This window comes from Podarcis pityusensis (genome assembly GCF_964106645.2).
Source record: "Podarcis pityusensis genome assembly, chromosome: 1".
Classification (NCBI taxonomy): domain Eukaryota; kingdom Metazoa; phylum Chordata; class Lepidosauria; order Squamata; family Lacertidae; genus Podarcis; species Podarcis pityusensis.
In genome coordinates, this window is record NC_138028.1 from 28204731 (window position 1) to 28229799 (window position 25069).

The following is a 25069-nucleotide window of genomic DNA, read 5'->3' on the forward strand; positions in this document are numbered from 1 at the left end:
GACTTCAAATGACTCACCTGAATGGTAGGTGTGGAGCGGTTTCTTCGGGTTGTAGTAGTGGCCATAGTAGTGGTGGTCTCCATGACTGTTGTAGACATCTCTGGTGGCATGGAGGTTGTAGGTGCGGTTCCCAAGATGGATGGCACTTCTCCCACCAGCCGGACACTTCCATTGATCTTGATGTTGGGGCTGCTCTCTGCTGCCATGTTCAGCACTTTCAAACCATTGTAATAGAGACCGGAGAGCTGGCCTTGGAAGAGACGCCCTCTATCTTTTCCTCCAATGGCTATTTGCGCCTGGGTGTTGAAGATCGTTAACTGTCGTCCTAAGTGAAGGGGGGGGGGTTGAATAACATTATTGGCAGGAATATTTCCCCTTTTTTAAACCCTTGAGTCCTGGCTGAAATGGACCAAAGCTCGAAGCAGGTTTTCTGATGTGGTGGTGATGGCAATTGTGGTGATTAAATGGCAGGAATGCAGTACCATAAATAGCTGTCCCGATGTGCCACAAATCATGATAAGCCTGAACAACAAAACAATGGATCCAGATCTTTGTGGTCTTGTTCCCGTAAAAATAAGCACATTCAGGAGAAATTTTACCCAAACCTTGTTTTCATTTCAAATTTAAAAATCCAACTCTTTACATATTCTTTGGGAACTTGGGAGAGTTTAATCCAAGCCAGAACACCAAAACCTCCTTAGTTTTTTGCCCTCTCCAGAATGTAAAAACAAAAACAAAACCTGGATCCTTGAATGGACAGAGCAGAGATTCAGTCCTGTCCTGTGATTTGGCAAAAGATGAACAGAACACAGATATGTGCTAAGAGATGGACATACGCATGACTCCTTGAAACTTATAATAGCTACAGCTGTGGAAGATAGAATCTTGTTTTAAATAACGGTTAGATTTAATACAATTTTTGGATCATATTTGCTATGGAAGAGAAAATATGTGTCAATGCTGAATTAGTGCACATAAATAACCCTATGAGTTTGGGCCTAGTTCTCACAGTAAAACTGTGTCAGAGCTGTGTACCACTTCACACTGCAGGTGGGAAAAATCACATCATTTACTATTCCTTTATACAAAACAATTCTCTCCACATAGAAAACTAAATATTGGGGAGAAGGTTTCCAGTAGCCTTCTCCCTGATATGAGAGCCCACACCTACAGTTAGAAGCATTGGTTCTCAGACACAGGTTGACTACCTCAGTGAGACCTAGGCCTTGATCTACGTACATGTAGTTTTTACTGGCGGGTCACTTTGAGAAGGGGCATAAAGTGGCAAGCCAAAACCCCAAGTGAGCTGCCAGTAAGTCCCACAATATACAAAGTAACCACCATTATTTCCACACACCTCTCTTCCTTCAGGGAGAGAAGGGGTGAGACACCTCAGGAGGCCAGATTTGGCCCAGGACTACTGGCTGTTGTTATCTACCTATGAGGCACATTGAGAACTACTGTATAGTGAACACAACTAAGTTCCTTGAGATCTCAGAAGTGTGCTTCCTAACCTTTTTTTTTAAAGAAAGGCAGGGAGTATGCAGCATTTCCAGTCAGTATAGATCCCAGAAATAATTATTTTCCCACCTACAAATCAAGGGTGAGTTCACACAATTAGTTTAACAGGCAATGTGAACTTTTGATAGACATCTCTCCTTCTGTCTCATTCCTCTCATCATAGGTAGGCAATTGCCAGAGGTGATGAAGAAGTGTGATTCATGTTCATGGTATTTCCACATATTCAGTTAGAAAAATAACAACTACAATTTTCACATGATAAACCCAGTATGAACTCACCCTGGATTTATTTTATATCCTTGGTCAGAATGCAGTCTTAGGATGTACTAAATGCAATTGGCTGTTGAGCAAAGAATCACACTGGCCATGTTTCAGAAGACAAAGCAGTATTAATTCAATCATCCAATCCATTTCTCCCCACATTTGCACACACATGTCCATTTCCCTCCCCTCCCTCCTTCTCTACTGCACACTAACCACTTTCTTCCTCAAGTCCCCCCAATACATGCCAAAGGCCACCATGTAGCAGGGCACCTAAACCCCACTTTCCATTCCCTCATAGCCAGTGGTTAAAGTAGATCAGAATACGAGGGGAGCTCACCAATTTTGGTCGTCGTGGCAGGTCTCGAAGTCAAGTGGTGATGCGCTGTTGCATCATCTAATGGTGACAGGATGGATAATGGGGAAGAGAATGGGGACAAGAGAAGAAATGTATCTGAAAGGAGTTCCTATTCCCCAAGGAGGACCCTAGCTAACCAAGCAAAGTAGGTATGTATGTGAAATTCCTGCAGTTTGAGATGGTGAGGTGCACATCCCCTTGTGCTATTGCAATAAAATATACATATATAGAGAGAGACTGGACCAAGATGGGTTAGTGTACAGATGTAAAAAACAATAAATAAAAAAATGGTAAGGATTGAGATATTCTGTCTTTGAAAGCAGAACAATTTTCCTTTCTCCCCTCATAACTGTCCCCTCACTGCTTTCCTCACAGTGCAGATGTGTTACGTGTAGTTTTAGTGCTGGGACACTACGTATGGAAGAATAGCAATTTTTGCAGGACTCATTTTTTTTAATATAAAAATAATTGTCTCAGTGGTAATTTCAATCTACTTTATCAGCCATTATTAGATAGTGGAGATGATTGTAATAATATGGCTCTGTTCGTAGCAATTTCTTTCAAGTAATGACATGATAGCTGCAGTTATCACATGGAAAACTATGATGGGCTCTCATTAAAATAGGCCTTACAATTCAATTCACAGATTCCCTCTTTTGGGAGTACCATATCATCCCATTTTCTCCCTGAAACTTGCATTCTCATATCCATCCCACGGGACCCACACAGAGTGGCATGAACTGTGGGAACGTCAACTGAGACAGATACTTATCCACTTCCAGTCTCTGCTTAAAGCAGAGGTGGGCCTGCCATAAACAAATGTTTTGATCCTAGGATTTTTCCAAAATTTGCCATGGAACTTGGCTTTCTAATTTGGCTTGCACAAGTCTCGCAACCCATCTGAATCTGCAAATTTCTGAGGAAAATAAGCTCTCTTTTGAGGACCCGCACACATGGCAAGGCACATTCTGAGGAATTGTGGAGTCTCTGAAGCTGCCCAAATCTACAGACCCCTTTATATTCAGTGTAAATGCTTCCTTCAGCTCATCTGAGTCTGGGTGGGAGTGCTGTCTAAACTAGAGAAAATGGTGGTATTGCACATTACAATGCCCAGTGCTTCTCCTCCTCTCACTCTCCGCATTTCCTCACTTCTGGACACTACCAAATTATTACCCCAGAGCATTCCACCTTCTATCCTCCCCTAACAAGGTAAAAGCTAACTTGAGGCCCATCTAGATGTGCATCCCTCATGTGAGATGAAGGCAGAAGCAGAGTTGTCAGATTCCATCCGTGCTTTCTGTTCATTTAATAGCTCTGAAAAGATGGGAGAATCGGGCAAAAAGAGATATACTGGTCAGAGATCCTTAGAGCATGGGGAGATTGCAGGGGGTATATAATGTTCTGTATCTAGCAGTTATGGGGCAGGGCATTGCATTTGCTCAGTGTTCCTCTTAGCTGCATCTTCTGAGTGGCATTTGCTGAACTTCTTGTTGCAGATGGAATATAGCTACTATAGAAGTAGCCTTCTTCTGAAATACAGGGTCCAGTATAAGATTTGCCCTTACCCCAGGCCAATTTTGTTGCAAAACTAGGGCAAAGACACAGCTGAATGTACCAAGGACAGGCTGCAGATCTTACTTTTTCCCGAAGAACTCTTTCCACTCCATCTTAGTTGGCATGAAGCACTTAAGAGTGCTAAATAGTGAGAAAGAGCAACTAAATGAGAATTAAGTAGACAAAGCCTCTTTATGTTTTGTTTTCTCCTTCTTCAAGTAAATGAGAAGGCCTCTTCTATGCTGTCATTTTCCCTTTCATTAGAAGTGTAAGCATTCACATTGTTCTAACATTTTAGATATATCTACTCTAAGAAGATGAACTAATTCAAAAATAAATAAATATGTGAAGTATGTTATGTCTCCCTCTTGAGTTATGGGTTCTTTGAGTTCAGGAGCTGAACATGAGGCATGCAATGCACTGCACAGCTACATTTTATAATGTAGCACTGACACTGAACATGTGTGTTTGCTACAAAAACCAAGGATAAATCTCTAGGGAGACCTACTCCTAACTTCAAACTCTTGAGCGAGGCGTCTCTGCTTGAATGGTCAAGTGGAAAACAATGGGCAAAAAGAAAGAAAAATGTAGAGAGGAAGCATGCATAGCTGAAATGTCACGCCAGACCTCTATCTCCTCTTTCACCTACTTTTGCGAATATCATTCTTCCAAAGTAAACCTTTTGTTGTTGTTGCAAAGATACTCTCTATTTCAAATACACCAATGAAGTGATCAGGAGCTAATCCGCATGGTGCAGTGCATTCAAATTACGTGGCTTCTGAATTCCTCCTCCTTGTTTGCACTGTCCTGATTGACATGGCTCACAAAAGAGGAAAGCGTTTGCTTGCAAATGCTTTATTAGGTTTCCCTGTGAAGTTTAATTCTTTAAGTTTTGATCTGGTTAAGAATCCACAAACATCTGTGTAATCTGGTTTTGCAATTGACAAGATGTCAGGACAAATCTGAAACAACTATTCATCAGAACACCAACTGCACTAGCGAATGCATCAGTCCAGTTCATGGCACTCAGCTGGATTTTGGGTTTAAGCCTACAACAAGCCTTTATTCTGGCTAAGCAGCTTTCTATCTAAAGCTGCCATACGTGGAATACTAGCACTAGCCGCTGATTGACAGTAAGGGTGTATGGCGATCTCCCTTTCAATCTAGGGCAGCCACCCAACAAACAAACAACCTATTCTATTTTAAGTCATATGATATACAGTACTGATCCTTCCCCCCCAAAAAAAACACAGGCATGCGTACATTTTTTGAATTATCTCACTACCCACTCTGATATTTCAGGTCAAGGAGGAAAACACATTAGGCTGATACCAAGAACATGCTGATGGTCCCTCTCCCATAATGCAAAATTAGGCATTTACTCTTGGTGTTGGATGCTGCTCTTACTATAACGGACACTGAGCAGCTCCTAGCTGGGCACTCCACTGCTACCCAGATCTCTCCATGGCTACTTGATCTGGGTCAACTCACAGAATAGCAGCATAAGCAGGTATCTGCAGAGCTTGCATCTCCAAGCCTCTTAATGCTTTCTGCTCTGCAAGGAAAGGGAAAGCATGAAAGGGGAAGTGTGTCCTTGAAGGCAGACCGCTGGCAGCAATGTAAGGGCACAGGTGGTCCATGCAGTAGCCCAAATCTCCCTTTGCAAATTGGGGCATTGGCACTGATTTCCTTTTCCTAGTTTCCAATGTACCTTTCAGTAGAGGCATGTGATTCCTCCCACCCCCTCAATATATCACAGCCAATACTGGGGGTGAGTGTGAGTGTATAATTATAACTTGCAGGAGCTGATTTCACATTCTCTCTCTTACACAAACATATATACTGAGTTGCTCTAAGCAGCTGTAGTTCCAAATAAATTTTAATTTCACTTCTGTTTCCCAGCTAAACTGCACTTACAAACAGAGATATCACCATACTGGAGAATTGGTCTTATTCCCTGTTTTCTGAATCTGTACAAACTGAATAGGTAAAGTGGTTTGATTAACACAGCACCACCTTAGGCATGTTTACTCAGAAGTGCACCCCAATGCATTCAATGGGGGTTACTCCCAAGTAAATGTGCATAGGATTGTAGTATTGCTAGAGGATTAAATATTACAACAGAAATCCATTTTAACTGTAAATCCCGCTTATGCATTTTGTTATCTTTGTATCTTTCTTTCCATCTACCCCTCACAATGGCTTTATTTCACATGGAGAAACAGCTCTGGCATTCCTTTGAAAAGTTCTTTTAATTACCCCTGCCCACACTTATGTATCTTCGAAATCAAAGGCACATAAGTGCTTAACAATACTTAAGCGCCACTGATTGAAATGGGACTCGAGGATACCTACGTTCCTCTGGATTGCATCCATTGTGTTAATTGTAAACGATTCCATTGTAGGTCCATTATATCTGGCAGAGAGTTATACTCTGTGCTGTCTGTCTCGATGGATTGATCCATCCATCTAGGCATCCATCAATTTATCATGTTCCATTTTGATAGCTATCTACCCTTGCACTCATCATCTTTACGAGGTCTTCTGACATAAGACTTTCTTGATGCATTAGGAAATGAATGAGTGACTGGATGGGCAGGCAGGTGTAGATGAGTGAATAAATGATAGGCTGGTGAATGGGTGATCCCCCCCCACCTGCTGTTTCTCATATATAGTGGCAACTGAAATATCAAAAAATACCTTGACATTATATATCCCGTTGCATGATACACTAAATATTACAAAATGCTTATGACAGATTGTTTTTTCCGCTGACAACATGTATCAATAACTGCCCAGCTCACCCCCATGCTTCCTAGAAATGTTAGAGATCTCAGGAGCTGCTGTTTTCTTTAGAACCCGCTGCTCTGATGTGATTTTTAAAACAAAACAAAATCCCCCAATGCACTGTCATCTTCTTCATCTTCATCATCATCATCATCATCATCATCATCCACACAAAAGCAAAAACATCAATTTCAGAATTCCAAGGTGGTAAACACATGTAAAACACTTGGGCATGCTTATTTCAGGCTTGGGGAAGCAATGGGGGGGAAAGACTCAAATCAATGGTGAAAACTACAGCGAAGGGGAAAAAATGTTAAAAACAAGGATGGGTTTCTCAAGCACATGAGCTTCATCACAGCGTCAGGCATGCACTAGTCTTAACAAAAGCAAGGCTGGCATTATCATTAGTGTTAAAGGGACTTTATTTGAGATTAGCAAAACAAAGTTAACCACTTTTTAGTCTGAAAAGGTTTTAACTTTTAAAAATCATTTCTCAAGAACTTGGGTCAGATCACCAAGACATTAATCATTTTTAGTGATAATAATTGGCATTTATGCAATGTTTTTTGGGGGGGCACATGTGGCAATGCACCAAGCGAAAGGCATCTCACCAAGCATGCATGGCAGCCCAGTAGCCAGGAGCTTAATAAAGACACTGGCTTTGTTACCTACCTGGGACTAGAGCAAGGTTGGATAGAGGGAGGGATGTCAAGCACCTGGCTGGTGGGATGCACTGGGCTTAACATGGGATACATTGTATGGGCCTGTTTTAGGGTGTTTAGAGCACTTCATGTTGTTATATCACTATAGAGATCAGTATTATTATTCCAGCAGCAATACCTGGCATTCTAGGGGCGCTGGCAGAGCCTAAGTGCCCTGGCCAGGCTTGCCAATGTTGTTTTCGTCTTTCTGTCCACCTATGACCCTGGCTGTGGGTTATCTGACAGCAGAGGCTGGGTCTGGTAAGCCACCTGGCAAATTCTCAGAGTGCCTTGGAGAGCCGAATGTAGCATGCTCTCAGACGTCATAGAAAATTTGGATGGTGGCCATCTTCCCAGAGTCAGCCTCTGCTGCCTTGTAAGCCCATGCTTGGGGGAGCAACAGTTAGGGGCCCCATCAAGACTGGCACTAGCCTTAATTATGTCCATATTACACAAGAGAGGTGATAGGGGCTTGCTAAGGATCACCTGCTAGGTTCATGATAGAAGTAAGATGTGAGCACTGACTGGAGCATATCATCTACACAACGCTAAATTTCCGTCTCCTCCAATCAAATTTCCTCTTGCTTTGCTCAAGTGAGGCTGAGGCCTCTTTCTTTATCCCCATGTCTTACTTGATAAGCTGTTTAATGGGCAACCTCTCCTCTAAAATCCTTACTAAAATCAGTTAAAGTTAAAAACTTTAAGCAAACGTGTCTTGCTGCAATTACACAAGTCCTCCTAGGACCTCACAGTTTTTAGGCTAGCTACAACTATTAATAGGTTCAGCTCAGCAACAGAAAAGTAAACAAGATGTTTACTCAGTACTTGGGGAGAATTTGTGAATATTTTTTCTCTTCTTTTTAAAATACTCTGATACAAATAGATCTGAAGACAGCAGTCACCCCCACATACTTTTCCTTTCTTTTTTAAAAAAACAGAAATTAAAGCCTGGTTCAGATTTCCATGAACTTCATAATTTTGGAATCATTTAAGCTCTGAAAAGGAAATCAGGTTGGGTGGGTGCAGGGTTCAGTCTCCAACACAGTATGTGCAGTGCTTGATACACAGTACTGGGCTTGGAATGAACTAGTTCAGTTTAATCAAGTTCAGTGAATTAGTTCAGAAATTTCTGAACAGATCCTGAAAGGAATTCCCCTAAATGCCAGGTGAACTGAATGTGAAATGAAGTTCATTTTGGCAAAGATGATTTCTAATGCATCTTTAAGTTCATATTTTTTTTTTTACTCTTTTAGACTTTTAAAGCTTAAAAATCATAAAATCATTGGGGAAAATAAATGAAACCATTTACATTCTGCTGTATTTTATATTTTAGTACAGCAGCTTGTAACATTCTGAATGCTGAAGAAAAAATTGATGGAGATAATTTGTATGAACTTGAACTAAAAATGAACCAAACTAGTTCGTTTTGTAAGGAACCAACTTGAACTGGACATGTTGAACCAGAACTAGCTCCTTTTAAAAATGAACTTTCCATGCTTTGGCACTGCATCACTATTCTTCTCATTTATGCACACACAACTTCTGCTGCAGGAATATTATCTGCAAGTACATTCTGGAAATCTGCATGGAATTTGCTCGTTATCCATGTGCAGCAGAATTCCAGAAGGAGTTCTGCATAGGGAACAACTTTCCTTGGGGACACTTTCCATAGAGCACATGGAAAAGGATAATTGGAACAGCATGAATGAATAATCTGAAAACCAGGGATTTGGGACTAGATGACCTTTGGGGCCCCTTCCAATTCTATGTTTCTAAGATATGATTCATTCATATTTAACATAACACCCACCTCATTCACTCTCCTCCTTTATTGTAGTTTATATATAAATATTCAGAATTGCTGTCTTAGGGGATTACTAGTGGGGGGTGGGCACCCAAAACAGATTAACTATGTTATAACGATTAGGGCAGTCACACACCTGAAATATTTTTAAAAGATTTTTAAAATCTTGAATGAAGTGATTTCCAAACAACCTCTAAGGCAACTTTGATGCTAAATATATAGATGTAGTTTAAATATATATGTTTTTAGGGAGGAAAAAAACAAAGTTCATGCAGTGGTTAAATTGCCATAATACATATTGTTGCTTTGGTTGTTTCTATTTATGTTTAAAGTGGTGTTTTAATTTCTGCTTCTTTCTTCATTGCTTTTGGATTGCAAGCTTAGAATTCCGTCCCTTTAACTTCATTTTTAGTAGCAATGTATTATAGCATGATTTATCAACATATGGCAGGTGGAAGTTGACACAAATTATAATGAAAATTAAAAGAGTCATTTATGCAGCAGGCGATTCTAATTTAAGAAACATTTATTTGCAGGCTTTAAAAATGAGGGTTTAGAATCAAATGGATTTAAAATGAAAGTTTTAACAACTGTTACCTTTTTCCTGCAGCCATTCCTCTACGGGCCGGTTATATTTGAAGGGGATTTTCTGTTTTACCAATTGGAACGCAGTATCAGTGTTGCCTTTAAAGTTTAAAAAACAGCTTAAAAACAATCTGAAAAGTCAATGAAATAGTTAAAAAAACATCCTAGGCTTGCTTCTTTGCTTTTATTTATGAAGGTATTTAAATATACAGAACATGAAGAAGTATATTAAGGCTGTAATCCTATACACCTACACCTGGGAGTAAGTCCCACTGGGCCCAGTGGTGCTTACTTTTGCGTAGACATGCATAGAATTACACTGTTATTCTTTTAGTGTGGTACAGAATAGTTAACCTTTCATTTCCTGGAGTTCTAGAAGATCAGGTGATTAAAACATTGAGACAAAGATCGTGCCTTTTCTATTCCTTGCATGATTACCACTGATAGAGGAATAATTTGTTACATTTGCCTGTCTCTTCCCATTTAGCCAATTCCCACTATTTTATTATTCTTTACTGTTTCCTAAAGTGCTGACCCTTTGCTGAGAATTCCAATAAATCTGCCAAACCACTTCAGAAGGCAAGTGGGAGATTTTGTCCTGCAAGTAAAACTCCAAAACTTAAAACCTGAAGGAGAAAAGGTTCTGTTGGCCTCCACTGAAGCCTCTCAATGTTCTCTGCCGGTAAATAGAGCAAACAAGACTGTTGCAGCCTGGGTCTTTAGAGTGGAAAGCACTTCAGGAGGTACAAAAGAAAGAAAGTTGAACTACAGTTCAGAACCACACCGGGAGTACTGTGTCCAATTGCAGGCACCACAATTTAAGAAGGATATTGACAAGCTGGGATATGTGCAGAAGAGGGCAACCAAGATAATCAAGGGTCTGGAAACCAAGCCTTATGAGAAACAGTTGGAGCTGGGTAGGTTTAGCTGCAATAAGAGTAGACTGAGAGATGTGGTAGCCATCTTCAACTATCTTAAGGGCTGTCACATGGAAGAGGAAGTATGCTTGTTTTCTCTTGCTCTTGAGGGTAGGACTTGAGAAGAGAAGAGAAGAAGAGAAGAGTTTGGATTTGATATCCCTCTTTATCACTACCCTAAGGAGTCTCAAAGCGGCTAACAATCTCCTTTCCCTTCCTCCCCCACAACAAACACTCTGTGAGGTGAGTGAGGCTGAGAGACTTCAAAGAAGTGTGACTAGCCCAAGGTCACCCAGCAGCTGCATGTGGAGGAGCGGAGACACGAACCCAGTTCACCAGATTATGAGTCTACCGCTCTTAACCACTACACCACACTGGCAATGGCTTCAAGTTACAAGAAAGGAGATTCTGACTAAACATTTGGAAAAACGTTCTGACACTAAAAGCTGTTCGGCAGTGGAACAGATTCCCACAAGAGATGGTGGACTCTCCTTCCTTGGAGGTTTTAAAGCAGAGGTTGGATGGCTGTCTGTCTTGGATGCCTTAGCTGAGATTCCTGCATTGCAGAGGGCTGGACTAGATTCCTGCATTGCAGAGGGCTGGACTAGATGATTCTTGGGTTCTTCTCAACTCTAAGGTTCTATGTTTCTATGATAGCTATTTTCAAATATCTGAAGGGCCGTTACATGGAAGATGGAGCAAGCTTGTTTTCTTCTGCTTTGAAGGATAGGATCTGAGCCAAGGCCTTCAAGTTTCAAGAAAGGAGATTCCGACTAAACATCAGGAAGAACTTTCTGATGGCAAGAGCAGTTTGTCAGTGGAACAGACTTCCTTGGAAGGTGGTGGTCTCTCCCTCAATTGAGGTTTTTAAGCACCTGTGAGGAATGCTTTAGTTGAGATCCTGGCATTGCAGGAAGTTGGAATAGATGACCCTCAGTGACGTTTCCAACTCTACAGTTCTGTGATTTTATTATTCTCCAAATACATGCAAGTGAAACTGAAAGCACTTCAGCTGAAGAGATGCTGAATCATTTCCCTTCCTCTCTTTTAAAATAGTACAGTCCCCCCCCCCCATACTTATCATCACAGTGATGGAAAACCTTCTGCATCACCTATATGAAGGCTCAAAGGGACTCACCATCTAGGGATGTAAAGAGTTGTGTTTGCAGCCTGGTCCCTCAGGTTCAACACAGGCCTTGAGCTTGGCTTTTGTGCTCACTGAATGTCTCCACACAGAATGGCCCTGCAGTTCCGATCAGCTGCCTGGCATTTGTGTGGCAGTGATTCATATCTGATTTTGAGCCTTCAGCTGTGTTAGCAGTCAGTTTACATTTGGACATCAGATCTGTTTCTTTCAATTTAGACATGGAGCAGGACTACAGTGTGGAAGATTCAGGTTAAATCCTCCTGCCGGGACATTTAAGAAGTGAAAGCTCTGCAGTGGAGTTGGAGCAAAGGGCAGGGATCACAGTCAGCTGTGAAAAGACCTGATGGCTGCAGGGAGACAACTTAGCACGTTCATTCCAAGTTTGCCCTGATCAGGGTCTCTCGCTGTAATCTGACGGAATGAAAGACTTTTGCAGGTGTGTGCCATTAAATGCAGGACTGACTGCTACCCATAGCAGGTCCCTTTGAGGTAATAGTTAATTAAGCACTGCAGACACATCTCTGAACTTCCTACTATACTTGTGCCTCAGGCCCAATGTCAACCTGGCGCTGCCCTATAGCTTCTGCTATTAAGACTTAAAAGGCAATGTAAAATTGTGGCAGTATGTTCTGTCAATCATGTTTCTAATCGCATTAGTCATGTAGGAGGTTGCCTCAGGCATACGGATACACCTGAAAGGATGTAGCCAGCAATCCAGAATAATTTGAATTCTAATAAAAAAAAGAGATCAAGAATGCAATTACTTTGGAATCACTTCACTGACCATTCAGCAGGACCATACCTTATAAGTGGTCAGAAGATGGGAGACCCAAAACTACACCCTATTATTTCTTTGTATATGTATAATAACTGGCAACAAGGCCTGTGCAGCAAAGGGACTGAAAAAGAACATGATGACGAAGAACAAATTGCCGAGTCTGAACCTATATAAACCAGCTTAGATAGGCAGAAATATATAGCATACTATACATAAAAAATGTGCACGCATTAGGGAATGCAGACGTCTATATAGAAATTGTGGAAATTAGGGTGCCAAAGAGAATCAATTGTTCGTGAGATTAGGTCTTTGGCAGTATTTATGATTTGAACAGATAGAAAATAATGAATAAGGTCTTAAAGGAAAAAGTGGGCAGTGAACCTTCCTCTGGACCAAATAAATCATTGTGAATTCTCATCTTGGGTAAATCTCTCACTGGTCTTCGTGGGTGCTCAGTTGCAGCAGAAGAGAGGGAAGCCACCCCTCAGTTCCAGTGGTAGAGTGTATGGAGACATTCTCATTTTATCCTCTGGCATCTCCAGCGAAAGATGTCAAGCAGCTGGCTGAGGACCAGTGGCTGAGACCTTGGAGTGGTACTGCTGGTATAACCAGACTTAACTGGGCTAGAGGGACCAGCAGTCCCAATCTGTTGTACAAGGCAGTTTTTCATATATGAGCTTTCCCCAACATTAAAAAAAACAAAAACACCCAAGAAGAAAAACGTGAAAAGGGCTATAGTTACTTGTTTGCGTCCAGCGCTAGTCCTACTCAGAGCAGACTCGTTGAAATTAATTGTCATGACTAGCTTAGGTCTATTAATTTCAATGGATCTACTCTGAGTAAAACTTTGTTGGAGACAATCTCAAATGGTGGGAATATTACTGTCGCATTCTGGGAATTCCCTTCCAGCAAGGAGGTGAGCTAAGCTGAAGCAATGGCTTCAAGGGCTGTGTTCCCACAAGGTCTGGGATTGAAGCCTAACTGTTGCCACCAGCCCTGCCACCTATTTCAGTCACATGATTGGACATGTACACTACTCAAAATGAAAGCGGAACACTTCATTTCCCATTGTTCATTCCCAACTTCTTGCAGTAAGTCCAGTCAATAAGGATTATCACCATCTGGGATTGTAGCCAGTGATTTTGAAAATGCATTCACAAGATAAGGAACAAGGGGTCTAGTGGAGTGCTACTAAAAGATTTTGCTTAAATTCCATGAATTTAAATTCAATATACTTTACATTGAAAAATGTATAGCATACATGTATAAGGTACCAAACCCTGCAAGAAAACTCAAAATGCCTGCTTCAGTCAAAACCTAGACCTTCTTCAAAACCAGGAAATGCACAGCTAGTCTCTACCACATCTTTAAAGATTTTGATTTTAAATTTATGTTTAAGTTTATGTTTTATTATTGTTATTTTGCTTTTTTGCAGAAAGCAACTTTCAGTAATCCCATACCTGGAAAAATGCTAGGAAAAATCAAATGACACCTGAAAATTCAAGTAAGTTTATACTGCAGCATTAGCACCTTTTCATGTTCCTTTTTAACTTTATTTTTCCCCATTTATCTGAACCATTATTCAGAAAGCTTTAAGAACATGTGCATGAGAATGTGCTCATCTCCGTACTTCATGGACAAGACTGAGTTAAAGGACAAGTTTCTCATTATCACTGTACACATAAAATATTCAGTAGAGAAGGAAACTGTGCCAGTTGCAAAAATCTCATTCATTAAAATATTCTTTGCATTTCAAATTATTATTTTCCATGCAGCAACTTTAATGAAAACAACACAGACTTTATCAGGAAACAAAAATACTTTTACAGGAAAAATTACATTCAACCATAGTTCATAAAATGATTGGATAGTTTGGTTGGTCATCTTAGAGAATGAATGTCATAGCAGTAGTACTTTAGGTGACCTTGGGCAATATGTTGTCCCCTGAAGCACAGCTCTATGAAATAACCACCTCTTTAATAAGCATTTGATTGTTTGTATATCAAGTGTGGAGAACCTTAGGCCCTCCAAGATGTTGTTGAACTGCAGCCCCCATCAGCTCCAGCAAGCATGGCCATTGGCTAGGGAGGAAGGGATGCAATGTCTTGAGGACCAAAGGTTCCCCACATCTCATTTATATTTTTGGAGTCAAAATCTGATTCTTGACAGAGAGAAGAGACATTAATGGAAAGTGTCTATACAATAAAGTACCAATGGAATCTTCTCATGTAAGTGGAAAGACTGCAGAGACCAGACTCATCATTCATAAAACATTAATAATAATCTACTGATTTATTTTTGCTACTTGTGGCCAAAGTGATTTTAAAACCCTTTCCCCTTTGTACATACTTCCTTGCCTCTTATAATCAACCCCCAGTAATCTATTCATCATTTGTATCTCAATGCAAAACACATTATGGAGGAATAATAACCGTTGAAAACATCCTACCATCTTTTGCCTGATCTATATTTGGAAGAAAGAAGTAATCAATCTAGAAATGTTGCTATCACCACCAAACTGAATTCACAGGCTTTCCTGCAAGTATTAATCTCGTCTTATATTGGATAAGTATAATTCAGTAAGTTTAAACTACATATGGTGAAGGGCTGGAGAGAGGCTTCCACAGATTATAACATTATCACGGAGAAAGGATTCACTAGTTATGATAATAATAATAATAGTTATGAGGAACGGATACACAAGTGATTCACATACCCTTGCTTGTTATGCTTCTGGTGTGACAACTGAAGGAGGAAGTTGTGTGTCTGTCCTATGTATGGTCATAAAATGTTTGTATACCCCATAAATATCAACAGAAGAGTGACAAACAAATTTCCTCTCCAGATGTCACATTGGAAGCACAAAATGCAGACATCCAATGCTCTCACACACCAAGATCTAGTGCTTTTTTCAGAGGGAACTCACAGAAACTCAGTTCCAGCACCTCTCAGGTGAGCATCTTTGCCGTTCTAAGAGAACAAGGGTGGCTGGTGTTCATGGTGAGTTCCGCCAACTATTGTTCTAGAAAAATAGAACTGCATATCCCAAGCCATCTGAATGAAGAGTATATCATTACACATGTAATCAGCATGACTCTGAACAGGTACATATGGTGTCTTTCCTAGTCAATGTTAAGTATATAACTGCTAAGAAGAGTCTACTTACAAGAGGAGTAATGTCAAAGAAAGTAAACTTTGAGACGATAGAGTCCCTCTTCTGAAAACCAGAAAATTAATTAATTAATTTGGTGGTGTATATCCCACCGGGTCTGACAGCAGAATAGCAATCACCTTTCCTGTGTGCAGGAGGAGTCATGAGCTCACAGGAATCATCCCTTCTTATACTGCACTGATTGCCCAAGCAATTATATGTGCATATTGGCCAGGAAAGTGTGTGAACTAGTTCATCCATGATGCTTCTGACACCAAACGTTAAAGGATGAAGATCTTTTGTTTGAGTCACAAAGCAAATATATTTTATAAAATTCCAGCAAGAAGCTAAATAGAAGATAGACCCAGCAAAGGTATGCACATCCCCTTTGCTAACATGGATAAAAGCAGTGTGAGAATGCAAGAGGACAAAGAAAGGCCTGTTCATTTCACCTGTGAAATCTATGCTGGCCAGGCCACTGGCAGAGGAAGAGGAGTGCACGGGGAGCGCACCGCAGTTGCCCCCCCCGCCCACACTGGACGCCATGCCCCTGCAGGCGGCGTGCCCTGCCCCCAGGATGCAAACCACGCCCCCCCGGACATGCGCCATACCCCTACAGGTGGTGAGTCACACCCCGGGACATGTGCCAGCCCTGTCCCGGCCTGCTCTCCACCCCCTGGTGCCAGAGCATGAAGCTCCGCCACTGGGCCAGGCTCTAAGGCCACATCCATACCATAGGTTTAAAGCAATTGTACCCTATGTTAACAGTCATGGCTTCCCTCAAATAATCCTGGGAACTGAAGTCTGTTAAGTCTGTGCTGGAAATTGTCCCTGTGAGGGGTCTCCTAACAACTTTCAGCACCCAGGTTTCTTGGGTGTGAGCATCACAGACAGAACTCCTCTCTGCTGATGGAGGGATACTCTGCCCCATCCTAACCCACTTCAGCTTGTCTCACTCTGTTAGCATTTCCCAACTCTTACCACTCGTATTATTTTTTTCTCATTCAGCATTTCACAAAGATTCTTCTCCTGCACAGCTAAACGGCGTGTTTTCTTTCTTCCCTCCCTGCCCCTTTAAACAAAAACTCAGACGATCTCAATCCAGACTTTAGTTCATGCAGCCAGTTTCTAAGCCAAAATGGGTTCTCAGACTGCAGAAATAAAAGAACAATTCAGACACTGACAGACGTTGCATCTTGGTCCGAACACTTTTACCGCTGTTAAAAGTGGAGCAGAATGGCTCAAAAGTTCCAGTAAATTGCACTGGGCATTTGCTTCCAGGTGGGAATATGAATACAATCTGATGTGCTCTCTTCTTCTTGAAGATGCTAATAAGAATGCTGCACAAAACACACACACACACACACACACACACACACACATCTGTTCTAAATTATCAAGGCAGGCAGTGCAATTTGGCATCCAAGAAAACAAAAGTAATGCTTCACGGTGACGTAAAAGACATGTTTTTAAAGGAGAAATTGTGACTAATATTTATTTCTAAAAGATACTCTGAAGTATTTTTAATACCACCCTTCAATCATATTCCCTGAAGTGGCTTAGAAAAAACCCAATACATTAAAATGTAAATACAAAAAATAAATAAATGCTAAAAGATTATAAAAGCAACATAAAACAGTCAGAAGGATTAAAACGACATCGAAAAAGCTGAGGAAAAATGAGAAGAAAATAGGTACCAAGAGAACCTATCTACTGTAGGGGGAGTATTCTACAACTGGGGCGCTATCAGTTTTGTGTAAGTTGAGACAGGGGATTTGTTTGGCCTGACAGGCCAGATGCTAATCTTCAGCCACCTCCACAGGCCAACTCTGACAGGTGGGCAGGACAACCCACCTATCAATCATCTGATGTCATAATGATGTTCCTTGCAGAACCAGCTTGTTGCTAGGCTCTTTGGACAACAGATTTGCAAGCCCTGTGCCAGGTGGTGGCCATCTGCCTTTTAAAAGGTGATTTGACCATGGATCAATCAATGCCTAAAAGCCTTGATAGCTGAATAATGATCTCCCCCTCTCCCTGCTGGGCACCTCAGGATATCCATGTCAGCATAGAAACTTGGGAAGATGCCCTACCACTAACCTACTACCATTCCCCCATATCATGGCTGGCTAGTGCACGAGTGGGCATAATGGGATGCTGAGGCAGTTAGGAACAGCATAGTGCTGAACCAATATTTTTGGCCATCCCCTCACCCCACCCCAGACACTGGGTGGGGGGAGGGGTGAAAGCAGAAAGCTGACAAGAGTCAGGCAAAATTTATTGAAGTTTCCAGTAACTTCTCAGAATACCAGAAGCAAGAAATGTGCCCAAAACTTCCTTATTTACTTATTTTATTGCATTTATATCCCATCTTTTCCTTCATGGAGTTCAAGGTGGTGTACATGGTTCTGTGAGGTAGGTTAGACTGAGAGTGAGTGTGATGGCTTGTGAATGCTGTCCACAAGAAATGCCTCTGCTCACTCAGAGATACATATATACAGTCTTTATTTTACATATGTACAAGCAGAACATTACAATCATGCATCCGAATCCTCCGGCTCAGATTCTGGGAGTGCCTTATGCCTGCCCCTTCTCCAACAGAAAAGGCGTGGAATTTTCATGTGATGTCTCTGTCCCCTCCTCTTTAACACTCTCCTTTCCTTGGCAGACGGAACAGGCATTGTTTCACTGTCCGTGCCAGAACTTCCTGTGTGGTGTTGAGGCTCTGGTCCAACATCTGTGAGCTGTCCCTCCTCCTGGCTTTCCCTTCTTTCCTCCACCGCCACTTCCTGCCTCCCTTCCTCTGCCTGTCTCTGCTCCTCCCCTTCATTCTCTAGCAATACCATGACAGTGAGTGACTGGCCCAAGGTCACACAGTGAGCTTCATGACCATGGAGATTCAAACCCTGGTCTCCCAGGTCCTGGTCTGACCACTCTAACCACTACACCATACTGGACTTCATGAAAGTCACATGAATGTGCCTCCCCAACAGCAGGGGCAGGTAATCCCCTGAAAAGAAGGTATTCAGTTCACTGTCAGGAAATTACAAATGAGAGAGATGAAGGGGCTGTGTAAGAGCAGACCATAAAAACTGCTGTCTTGCCCAGCCAAGCCAAACTCCTATGGCTTCAGCACTTATCCCAGGCTAGTCAAATCTTGAACACTATTACTGCAAAACTTTAAGGGATGGTGATAATGTAAGTCCACTGTGAGCATAAATCTGAAGATGGGTGCTGCTGCTTCCACTCCTTAGTGGTTCACTAGTAGAAACATGGATGTTGTAATAAACTTCCCAGCTATCGTAATTCTATACTAACTAGCATGAGCTTACGATCTGAATCAAATATGTCAGATTTCTTGTGGTATATAAATTGAAATCCTCATCATCAGTGCATCCTGGAACACTGTACTGTGTTTTCAGGTTTTCCTTGATAATGTTGTTAGGTTTGTTATTCCCTGCAAAGAATAATTTATGTTAAAGCTGTTTTTAGTCTGTCCACAGAGCAGTCCATTTGAAAATTAAAGGAAAAGCCCATAAAGAGAGGCATCAACTAAGTACAGCTAGCCTTGCAAGAAATTGCCTGGCCATCTCATTTCTTTCCCAACTTTTGCACAGACCTATCAAGGTAACCTACTTGTGCTTCAGTTTCCCCACTGAAAAAGCATCATTAAGGGACTTGAACAGAAGAGAAAACTATTTTCATTATTCAAGTTTGCTTCAGTTCCCAAGTATTTGTCCTTCTTCTCACTGCATTCCTTGTTTGAAAAAGTTAGAGAACTTGCTATTCTGGTTCAGCTTTTCTTTTCTGTCCTCTCATTTCCTCTAGTCCACGATGACCTTGACCTCCTCTTTCCTTCTGATCCTGCCATTTCCTTTAAGCCTCGCCTTCGTCTTTCATTCCTCTCATTGTGATGCTTTTATTGTCAAGAGCTGAACTTCACACCGAGGCTACCTCAACCCACAGGCTTTGGAACAAAAGATAACATGGGCACTAAAAAGCACCAGGAACAAGAGACAGAATTAGCAGGCAAGACTGCAGTGGAGTGAGAAAAGAAAGTCAACTAAAGTTGGTCCTGTGATCACCCAGGTGAACTTGTCCCTAAGTTTCTCCTGGCCTCAAGAAACCTTTATGATTACAAAAACCATCCTACTTCTTAACTTCCACTTTTCTGCTGAATCTTTCCTTTAAGTTCCCTGGCACAAAATGTACAACATTCCAGATTCTGTAGTGTAAAACATCTATACTGGTAACTTTATAAGGACGCTTAAGAAATTTTGCTGGCTGTGAACCACAAGTTAGTGACCAGACTAAAGCCAACAGTAGGCTTCATGGCTGAGTATCTACTTGAATCCCAGTCTTCCCATTCTGTGACCAAAAACACTACCCACTACCTCACCCTACCTCACACTTAATCCTCGCATTCCACACTCCAGAATATGTGAGTGCACTGAGCTTGAGTGGCAGCTCACAGGTCCAACGGGTGTTCCTGCAGCTTAGACCCAGGTGTCAAAAAGGATGGCAGCCATAATCAGGCCATCAACAAGGTAAGTCGGCAATGTGCTAATGCTGGTACAGTAGGACCTTGGACAGCTCTAAGCTGACAACTTCTTCCAACAAGAAGAAGTTGCCCTATCTAGCTCTCAATGGTTCCTTCTCCTTTCTGAGAAGTAAGTCAGAAAGATTCATCTGGCCTGTAGCCAGATGCATTGTGGGTGCATTGTGTGTGAACAGGCACTGGGAGACATAGGGCCTTCATGGTGAATGTGACAGATCCTCAGGGGAACCCAGATCAAGAGTCTCTGGCTTAGTAGCAGGGCCCATGTCTAGTGGGTCTTCTGCTTGTTCCGCTGGCCCTCCTCCTGATCTAGTTTGAACAAGCCAGGTACCAACATCAACCAAAGTTTCATAGTGCCTATGAAGAAGAGAAGAAGAGCTTGGATTTCATATCCCGCTTTATCACTACCCTAAGGAGTCTCAAAGCAACTAACATTCTCCTTTCCCTTCCTCCCCCACAACAAACACTCTGTGAGGTGAGTGGGGCTGAGAGACTTCAGAGAAGTGTGACTGGCCCAAGGTCACCCAGCAGCTGCATGTGGAGGAGCAGAGACGCGAACCCGGTTCCCCAGATTATGAATCTACCGCTCTTAACCACTACACCACAATGGCACCACACTGAAGCAGGAAAAGGATTAATTGAAAGAATATTTGTATAATATACCTGTTTTCTTTTGGACAACTCAAATCCAGCTAAACCATTAAAACTTAAAACAACAACCTGGAATTGACGTAGAGGGAAAGCAGCCAATCAGATCAGGAACTGTAAAAGAAGTGCTGTTTAATTACAATTTAATCAAAGGTGTTTTGTTGCTTATTAAAATTAAGCCAGTTTATTGCCAGGGACAGGTGGAGAAGAGGAAGTTAAAACAACCCATCTGCCTTTGTAAATGAATGCTTTAAAAAAAAAAATCATGGAGACAATGGCCTTTTAAATTTGTTTGTGGGAGAGGGTGTTACTGGTTTTACCGCGTAGTTTGTGTTCTCATTTTTTATTTTTATGCTGTGAACCACCTTCTGACTTTTGGATGAAGGGCACTATACAAATTTAATTTGGATTTAGTTTGGATTTGATATTCTGCTTTATCACTACCCTAAGGAGTCTCAAAGCGGCTAACAATCTCCTTTCCCTTCCTCCCCCACAACAATCACTCTGTGAGGTGAGTGAGGCTGAGAGACTTCAGAGAAGCATGACTAGCCCAAGGTCACCCAGCAGCTGCATGTGGAGGAGCAGGGAATTGAACCCGGTTCACCAGATTACGAGTCCACTGCTCTTAACCACTACACCACACTGGCTCTCCCAGTGTGGTACATACAGGAAAATCTACTTACAAACCCCTTTCAGATCTTACTGTGTGAGGCCTGGGCCAGCACACACAGCCCTGCCCCTCCTCCTCAGGGCCATCTCAGCCATTAGGCAAGGTGAAGCAGCCAACTTGGGCGGTGAAAGCCAAAGATCTGACACCCCCATGGGTGCTCTGCCATCACTGGAGAAATGGTGCCAGTTTTCATCAAGATCTCACCGGAAACCTCCATGGTCATCGCCACAGGTTAAGGGATGCTTTGGTGTTGTGGCGTGGCACATTCTTGTTCCGTGTCAGGCGGAGAAACAGGATGTGCTGCCCCTTCGCCTCCTACATGCTTAGATTATTGTGGGCAAAGTATGCATGCTCAAGAAGACTTCTCCTATAATTTTGAACAGTTGGCCCACTAGCCTCAGTTCTTGACTACTGAATTCAGAGCTCAGTTGTTTCCCAAATCCTGCAGCAAGATCATGAACCTAGGACAGAGCGCTCTCCAACAACTGATCCTCTTCCTTTTAAACAAAAACATATTGTTTCATCCGAATGGCTTTGTTTTCTGCAGCCTTTCTTTGAGCAAAGGAAATGCTGACATGCGTGTCTAAGCTCCTTCTGTCACCACTGCACGTCATCTGGGCTGGGCTGGGATTGTAGCTGGCACTGTTCTTTCTGCAGGCAGTGGGTCTGGAAAGCACAAAGTTATTGCTCAAGCTGCCAAGCCCTCTGGCCAGCTGTTTATTGTTTGTGTGTGTGTGTGCGCGCACACACACACACACACGCACATCCGTGGAGGGGTGTGTGTGTGTGTGTCTTCAGAATATTTGTTATTATTCCATTTGACCAGAAAACTGAAACAGAAGTAACCTGACAGAAAAATGTAGCAATATTAGTACCCGGAGGTTCTCTGAGCTGAACTGTCATGCACAATTTTCCCACTGCGCAATGATCCACATAGGCTGCTTCTCCATCTCTGCCATAACACCCCCCCTCATCACATAAGGTTTGCAGTCAACAGCATGAAAACGTCATAAGATGATCTGCAGGTGAACCGATAATAATTAATCTCACATTGCTAAAGTAGGAAGAAATGTATCTGTGGAAACAGGACTGGTTCCCACAATGCCTATAATGTAACGTTACATGGCCATGTGCATCGACAATTCATGTCATCCTTTCCCCTTAAAAGAAGGGGGGATAGTTCACACTGACAATGCACAGAACTGCATCACATGCTATGTGGTCAGTGTATCAGTCATGTTTCCCCACCACATGAACAGATTTTTCCCTTCCTTGTTCAATCTCTCTCTCCCCCCCACCCCAAATCTATTTTCCTCAGCTGTGGCAACCTACACAAACACGATTGTTTAACTCCTGATGGCAAGGAGCAAAAGAGAGAAAAGGAATTATTTATTCAAATTATGCCTGGAAAACCAAAGATTCAAGAACACATAAAATGGGACTTATTTTTAGAGTGAGATAGAATTATTGACATATGCCATATAAGTGGATTGCGGGATGGTTCCAAAAGTCTCTTCATCCAAGTATCTCCCTGGTTTTTGTTGTTCTGGATGAGCTGCTCTTGTTTCTGAAGTGAAACCAAAGCATCAGAAATACTCTTATTGTTCTGCTTCTTTCTGTTTCCAGATTTTGCACAGTACACTTTTTGCAGTTGCTGTAGCTAATTTTAGAGCCCATGTGCTGGAGTAGTGATGAGTACTGTATTTTTTTAAAATTCTGGTTTTAATTAGATTAGGTTGAATCCAACAAAGTCATTGCATGAATGGAACATGCACCAGTAGGTTGGGGGGAATCCCAGACCAGATTCTGGTATGGGGACACAGGGTAAGGAAGGCCTGCTGTGTGAGCAGAAGGTGTTCTCTGGTTGTAGCAAGCTGTACCTGCTCCTGTACCTGCTCCCTGCTCCTTTTTTTCTTGAGTGGAGATGACAGTGCCCTTTGCATGCACAGCACAAGTTTTACCAATGAGCTACAGTCCCTGGCTTTGGGGTTGTTGTTTCTATATTTATATTTCTTACGTCATGGGTCCCAAGGTGCCACAGATATGGTTCTCAGGTGGTGTGATCCATTCAGGCACTGCCAAGACCCAAACCTACTAAGATTTGCAAAGGTGGTGTTCACACACACATATGCCCTGTGTACGTGCATACAAACTACATTTGCAGAAGTTTCTCAGTGCATCAGGGAAGAGGTGACTGTATGTACATGTGCTACCCAATCATGTTTGTGTTTCGATTTAGCTTTCATAATTTGATGCACACAATCTAACCCCGGAGTGACAAGCTACAATCAGCTCTTGATTTCATCAACTTGTCATGCTTTAATCATTCCTCTTGGCAGATCTTTCAACATATGCTACAGCACCATCTTCTAAAACAGGCGTTTCCCCAATGCTGTTTTATTAACTCGGTCTTTTAATTTATTTTGAGCTTCTTATAAGATGCAGTCAATGTGTCTGAAGAGAGGCTGTCAGTCTCCGATCCACATGGCTGGGAAGCATTTGAGGGCTCATTTAAGTCCCACAAAATGCGTAAAAGATGAAAAATTAATCAGTGAAAACGCCAGCTATGAAAAAGCTGGGATCTTTAGGGATCTTCTCAAACTGCCCACAACACTGACGGAAATTCAAAGTTAAGGTCACTTCATAGAGGCTAATACAGATGCCATAAAGAGCAGAGGGAGTTTAAAGAGACTAGAATCTAGCCAATTCCCTGAAAATGATGCTTGGAATAGACTAAAATGTTATCAGTTCTTAACAGATGCCATTAGTCAAGACTAGACTGGTTTGCCCATTTTCCTTTCATCAATACTGTACTGAGGGTATGGCTGAAAGTCTAGGCACCCAACTGGACCATGTAATTTATGATATGGGACATGTAAACCATTTGTATGATGGCAACCCAGTTTTTCCCCTTTCAAGATTAAAGTAACACAGAAATCTAGCCTGATGTTACATGCCTCATTATCTTGTATACATCGTGGTAGAAGGAGATGGTACAAGTAAAACCAACTGGTTCACTGTGCCAGAAGGGATATTTATAGTACAAATGTCCTGCTGAACTCATTGTATCCCTAGGTAAGTGCATATAAAGTTGTATGCATACATGTTACATTCTGTTTCTTGAATTTCCCCAAAACCTTCCTTAAAATGGGGCAACCCTCCTACAACCCTAGTGATAGATTGAAAGGTAACAGAAGTATCTGTGGCATACCATGCTCAAAATCAAGCTATTTTGCATCTCATATTCCTTAATAAATACCATTCTATCACGCCACCCATGACAAATGCCGATCAGAATCCCCATGGATTAAACACACACACACACAAGGGGAAATAGCCATCCTTTCCTTGTTTCTTATGATTATGATTATTCACATCACCCTTTTCAGATTGAAGGATGACTCATGTTTATTTTAAAATGTAGCAAATAAATGCAATAAGATTTTCAAAGTGGCAAACAAGCTTTATACTAAAGCAACCGTAAAAACACAAAGCCAACTGAAATAAACAACCAAGCCGCTAATAAAAGCAAAAGTACGGGCATCAGCACCATAACCCTAAAATCATGCTCAAAAGCCGAGAGGGTGTATATGTTTGTGATATTGCACCAGAAACAGGTCTTTGATAAT

At 41.8% G+C, this 25069-nt stretch overlaps 1 protein-coding gene and 1 long non-coding RNA gene across 27 annotated transcripts in view; one reads left to right on the plus strand and one right to left on the minus strand.

Annotated features, from left to right (window-relative positions):
- Positions 1–25069, minus strand: part of NRXN3 (neurexin 3) — a 1227884-nt gene that overhangs the window by 131932 nt on the left and 1070883 nt on the right. For 17 of the 26 annotated variants that reach the window (XM_080973878.1, XM_080973877.1, XM_080973889.1 and 14 more), the window contains 3 exons: positions 9584–9670; positions 2123–2179; positions 18–325 (listed from right to left, as the gene is read on the minus strand). In XM_080973878.1, the coding sequence (XP_080830004.1) occupies positions 18–325; positions 2123–2179; positions 9584–9670 (452 nt within the window). The remainder of the gene's footprint in view (positions 1–17; positions 326–2122; positions 2180–9583; positions 9671–25069) is intronic. The other 9 variants (XM_080973868.1, XM_080973869.1, XM_080973870.1 and 6 more) reach the window with 2 other exon arrangements.
- On the plus strand, positions 17459–19724 carry LOC308459283. The gene is made up of 2 exons (XR_013977959.1): positions 17459–17534; positions 19393–19724. It is a non-coding gene; the product is annotated as an uncharacterized lncRNA (long non-coding RNA).